Source organism: Camellia sinensis, chromosome 4 (assembly GCF_055761805.1).
Source record: "Camellia sinensis isolate YWXY chromosome 4, ASM5576180v1, whole genome shotgun sequence".
In the NCBI taxonomy this organism is placed as follows: Eukaryota; Viridiplantae; Streptophyta; class Magnoliopsida; order Ericales; family Theaceae; genus Camellia; species Camellia sinensis.
The window spans coordinates 164,246,442-164,251,868 of record NC_138964.1 but is presented as its reverse complement, the minus strand read 5'-3'; the positions used below and the strand labels follow the sequence as shown (position 1 = coordinate 164,251,868).

General features: G+C 37.6%; 2 protein-coding genes across 3 annotated transcripts; one reads left to right on the top strand and one right to left on the bottom strand.

Annotated features, from left to right (window-relative positions):
• Nucleotides 1-167: 167 nt before the first annotated feature.
• LOC114283018 (uncharacterized) lies at nucleotides 168-1,023 on the top strand. The gene has a single exon (XM_028225815.2). The coding sequence runs from the start codon at nucleotides 352-354 to the stop codon at nucleotides 874-876; it is 525 nt and encodes a 174-aa protein (XP_028081616.2). The 5' UTR covers nucleotides 168-351; the 3' UTR covers nucleotides 877-1,023.
• A 336-nt stretch (nucleotides 1,024-1,359) lies between these two features.
• On the bottom strand, nucleotides 1,360-5,247 carry LOC114283017 (uncharacterized). Of its 2 annotated transcripts, none has more exons than XM_028225811.2 (4): nucleotides 5,073-5,247; nucleotides 3,378-3,831; nucleotides 3,063-3,288; nucleotides 1,360-2,023 (listed from the first exon to the last, which is right to left on the bottom strand). In XM_028225811.2, the coding sequence occupies exons 2-4, from the start codon at nucleotides 3,816-3,818 to the stop codon at nucleotides 1,512-1,514; spliced, it is 1,179 nt and encodes a 392-aa protein (XP_028081612.2). In that variant the 5' UTR covers nucleotides 3,819-3,831; nucleotides 5,073-5,247; the 3' UTR covers nucleotides 1,360-1,511. The 2 variants fall into 2 exon arrangements, with proteins under 2 accessions (XP_028081612.2, XP_028081613.2); XM_028225812.2 differs by having other exon boundaries at nucleotides 3,378-3,836; nucleotides 5,073-5,185.
• Between the last annotated feature and the right edge of the window lie 180 nt (nucleotides 5,248-5,427).

Sequence of the window (5,427 nt, the reverse complement as noted above, 5' to 3'; positions counted from 1 at the left end):
CTCAACACTATAAAAATAAAAATAATAACTAATAGTAATTTAAAACATAATTTGCACTGTCTGTACGAGGCATAAAAAAAATCACAAAAAAAACCATGAACGAACTTGTAATAAAATAAAATAACACCAAACATTGGACTGTCTCTCTCCCTCACTCACTCAACAACCATCCTCAGCATGCATAAATTAAGTTTTCAACAGGCTGTTATCAATCACCATCAATCCCAAAATCTCCATTCCCAATTTCATACAAGATTATATAGCTAGCTTGGTACCCTTCTACCATATTCTCTCTCTGACTCTCTCTCTGTGCCCATCCTCACATTCATTCTATTCATTCATTCTTCAGTCATGGGTAATGCAGCAACATCTTGTGCTCCTTCAATAATCTGCAGCAATGGCGTAGAAGTAGTAAAGGTGTTGTTCTCTGATGGAAGACTTGAAATCTACACAAGACCTGTCAAAGCAGCCGAGCTCATGGTAGAGAATCCGGGCCACTTCATCTGCGACTCAACCCATCTCAAGGTCGGCCACCGCATTCCTGGACTCTCCGCCGACGAGGAGCTTGAGCGCCGCCGCCGCCAACTCTACTTTCTTCTTCCCATGGAAATGCTCTACTCAGTCCTCACAAATGAAGAATTCACTTCTCTCAGAAACAGAGCTTCTAAGGCATTGACGAAACATGGAAGCTTCAACTTTTCAAAGATCTTCCCAGTTCTTGGTGATCACTTTTGTATGTTTCCTTCTGAAGCCAAGACAGATATTCCGGCGAGCAATGTTGAAGAGCCGGTGGAGGAGAGGTATTCCAGGCAAAGATCTTGGACTCCTGCCTTGGAGACCATTGTTGAATCTCCAACATGTATGCGTAGGCTTTGATGAATTTTTGTTTTGTTTTTTTTTACTCTATTTTTGTGCTAGTTGTTATGTATAGTGTGACTTTTGAGAGTAACTTTTAGAACAATTTTTTATGGGCTAAACCTTTTGTTTTGTTATTCAATAATGTTATGGGGATTAAACTTTGAATATCATTGAATATATCAATAATGATGCATTGGACATGATATTGAGAAGATATTGAGCAAAGGGTTGTTCAGATTGAGAATGATATTGAGCAAGGGTCAATTTCGTTCAAATGTATTTACCAAAGCAAATTCATGGACCATTTGTTTTAAAGTAATAAAACTAACATTTTCCATGTTATTCTGCATATAATATTTTACATAATTTTCCTGTTAATAAATCATTATCTGAGTAATGGTATGAATGACACCAGTCATATAGTGCTTCATAATCAATCACTTGCTTATTAAGCAAGTCCCTATCATGGATGAACAAGAGCTTTGCAGCATAAAACTTGAATTTGCTGATACAAGCAGAGACCAATCCCATGTATTTCCTATGAACACAAATGCCAAGTACCACCCAAAATAAAACACAATTTTTTACATGGTTATCACAGCAAAAGGTTCCAAACCTAAACTAATTACAAGAACTGCAATCTACACAAACAGCTAAATAGAAGAAAAATCACGGATATAGTCGTTCCATATCTCAGCTGCAATAGAGTCGCGCAACTGTGAAGAATATTCCAGTTGCTCTGCTTCAAAAGGCATGTCCACAACTTGGGCCTTTGCATGCATTACAGGCTGTTCAATTTCTAAAGGTGGCATTGGATCTTCCAATTGTAGTCCAGCTTCCTCATGTTCATACATTCTGAAAATCCAATCGTCTGGTTTCTCCCCACGTATGTAATTGTGTATTGCACAGGCTGCAACAACCAATTTCACCTGTGTTGGTAGCGGGTAAGGAGGAGCTGACATCAAGATAGGGAACCGTGCCTTCAAGGCCCCAAAAGTGCGATCGGTAACACTGCGTAACAATGAGTGCCGATGATTAAAAAGCTCTTTCGCATCTTGTGGATGCACACCACCACCAAATTCGATTATGCCATAGGGAGTGCTATGATATGGAGCAATGAAGCCTGGGATATTTGCATACTTGGTATCCGCCAGGTAGTATTTACCTGCATCAAAACTGAATATTTTTATCCACATAAATAAGAACACAAGATGAGTTTATCAGTGTCCATGTACAACATGTGGCAGCCACATATCCAAACTTGTCTTATTATTCATTTTTATTCTTTTATACCTGGACACACTTCGGACATTTAGAGGACATGTGTGTCCATAGCTAGGCACACATTATAAGTTTAAACAAAAACTTAAGATAACATGATCAAAGAAAAACAATGTAGAATTATACATGTTACTGTTATATTATTATATTATGTTGTAGGTATTTTTTGTAATCTCATAATGCACAAATATAAATACATTCAGAGGTGAAGGGTGACCCTCTTTGCTGCTTCTCTTTCACTCCTTCCTTTTCTCATTAATCCCAAACCTTCATATTCTGCAATCTAACTTGGTATCATAGAAATCCAATATGACTCTAGAAAGTTTCAGACGAATATGGAAATTGTCGCAACGTGACAGTGGCATATGAAGATGGCAGCATCCAAACCAATTTCATGACTAGGAATTAGTGTCATGTTACAATTTTTTATTATCTTTGAATGAAATCTTCAAATATATGATATTCAATATATATAACTAAATTTTTTGCAAGCGTATCCCATGTGTCGTGTTCATGTCGCATTGCGTATCCGTATCTGTCCGGTCACGTTTCCGTATGCCTGTCTGTGCTTCTTAGGTTTAGGCCAACAAAATGAAATGGTATTAATCACTTTGTTTCCATACTTATTTGAGGCATATGTCAATAGTATTGATAAGAAGTCCCATCCCAGCCCCAACCACTCTTTTTCTTTAATGAAGAGAGAGAGATGAGCATAAATAAAAAACATAGAAAGAACCAATCAAAATAAGAAGTCGAAAAAGAAAGGAAAAAAGAAAACAATGGAAGACAAGTCATCTCCAAATAATATTTACAGAACTTTTTCTCGACACAATAATTTCTACATGTCATGCCAGAGTTCCTTCAATGATGTAGTTTAAGTCTACTGTGAATTGTCACTTTCTTGTAAAAGGATGGAAAATTACCTTCAGGGACGTGAAGTTTCTTATTCCTTGTAAGAGCTGAATTTAGAACTCGTAAATCGGCTGCTGAGCCTTCCCACCCAGCTAGAACGTAATGGAACTTCAAATCGAATGAGCAAGCTGCCAGAACAATTTGTGAAAGAAAACCATTTTTGTTACGGAAAGGTCCTTGCTCATCCACACCCACCATCACTGGGATGTGTATGCCATCAACTGCTCCCACACAATCCTGACAGAAAATGATTAAAAGTGAGCAAACTTTCATTTCCAAATTAAACTAGTGATCAAGTTCATTCGTATTGGTCATGTTGAATTTACCTTAAAGTAAGGATAAAATCTAGGATCTTCTCGGATTTCTGGTGGAATGTCAGAACCTGGATCATGAAAGAAATCTAATGAGATAGCCACAATTGCATTAAGAACATTGTTGAAATGGCGACTGATGGTTTCCCCTGAGTATCTGAATAGCTCTTGAACTGCTCGAGTTCGTAGATTATGGCCAATTACAAACATGAATATTGCTAATTGCTCCTCAATCTTGATTCGATTTGTGTGACGTAATAGACCTTTTGCTTGTAAGATGTCACATAACCTGTAGAATGCATGCTTATCCATACGAAAATTCTCCAAACAATGTTCATTGTCACCATTGAGAACTACATCCACAAACTTTGCACCATTAGATGCTAAAGTTTGACTCAGATCTTTGGGTATATAATTCTCAAAGACACCATCTTTTTCATCATCAGAGCTCTCCATAACAACCAATCACCTGTGCTGACATTATAGAGTAATGAATATACATTGTAGTACTTAAACGACTAATATTTCTGAAAGAGGTGAGGAATGCATAATAAGAAGGGAAAAAAGAGAATAAACACTGAGAAGTAGGACAAAGGTCTCCAATTCAAATCAACTTCATAAGATGTCTCTGAAGCCACACAAAACAATGGGAAGAAAAAAAAAAAAGGTGATACAAAACATGATAACAAGAAAAGGGGAATTCCAGAGTTTTGCTTGGTGCGCACGAGGCTGGAAACAATGTCAAAGCAGCAGCTTGGTTGTATTTTAAATTTTCTTTCTGCTTCCAAGAATGGAAAAAGTGAAGATGTAAAGAACTTTACAGCAAGGCATTTCTTGAAACTGTCCCTATGGCAGTTACACCAAGAATATTTGGCTTGAGTTGACAAATCAGCCAAGAGCAATGCTACACTGACCATCTATTTTTGCCATCTTATGCGTCAGCCTAGTTGTCAATGCTGAATTGCAGATATACGTGAGTGGCGAGACCCATTACTACACTAATATTATGTTAACAAGGTAAGTGTCATTATTGATCAGCCAATCTGCCAAGATTCCACCAATGTCCTTGATAGATTTAGTCTTCAAGGTCCAGTAATGGGGAACGTAAAGAAATTAGATAAGAAATAATTGACTGAAATATTTCAGCAAACAAGGGCTCATGCACCCTAAAATAAATGCTAATGCTTCATCCAAATTAGTGTTGCAACACATGTATTAACAAGCTTTTGATCACTTGTCTTTATTTCTTTTTGAAACAACAAAGATCCACTCCACTAATAATCTCCCACCTAAAGAAAATGTAACCCAAACCCGAATTCCTCATCTCCCATCTACACCCTAGCATCACAACAATTTCAAAAACAAAACCAGAACACAGGTCTCACAATGTGAAAAGGAAAATCTCTATCAAGCTGTTTTGGTTCAATTCTAGCATTATGTAGTCCTCTCCCCTCAAAGATTATGCCTTCCCCCAAACAGTATTTGTATATATATTAAATAGAGAAACACTATTGGAAAATCAATCTTAAGCTCATGTTTCTCATAAGTTTGATGGTTTTTTTGATGCCTGAAACAAGAACATGATGTGATTAACTTTGTTAGGTCTCTAGTATCTTTCTACTCCATCAACCAAAGATTATACGTCAAAAATTTATCATTGAAATGCAAAAATGTACGGTACCAATTGGGGAAGCAAGTTCGAACACACACCTGATTAGAATAATCACACTGGAGGAGAAGAGGCAGCGGCGATCGGCGGCGGCGATCTTCGTCTACGGCGGTGTGAGGCAGCGAGGTGGATGATGTATTAGGGCTTATGAGCCTGTAGATCTGAATGGGCTTTTTTATATTGGGCCGCCAGTGTAAGCCCAAAAATATTTTGGTTGTTTTGGGATGTGAAGATAAGAAATCTGACCTAATCCACCAAAAGTAGGGTGTTCACGGTTCAGATTTGAACGGTTTGTGAATCGGTTTAGACCCGTCTGTATTTATATAGTTTGAGAAAAAGACAACCCGCAATTGTCTGCAGTACGGTTTGCGGTTTGTGCGGATTGGGTTTGCTAAT

Excerpts from the sequence above, each read along its gene's own strand:
- LOC114283017 (XM_028225811.2), bottom strand. The coding sequence starts at position 3,818 with ATGGAGAGCTCTGATGATGAAAAAGATGGTGTCTTTGAGAATTATATA. Across the intron at positions 3,289-3,377 it reads GATTTTATCCTTACTTTAAG|GATTGTGTGGGAGCAGTTGA; the intron begins GTAAATTCAACA and ends ATTTTCTGTCAG. Across the intron at positions 2,024-3,062 it reads GAAACTTCACGTCCCTGAAG|GTAAATACTACCTGGCGGAT; the intron begins GTAATTTTCCAT and ends GTTTTGATGCAG.
- LOC114283018 (XM_028225815.2), top strand. The coding sequence starts at position 352 with ATGGGTAATGCAGCAACATCTTGTGCTCCTTCAATAATCTGCAGCAAT.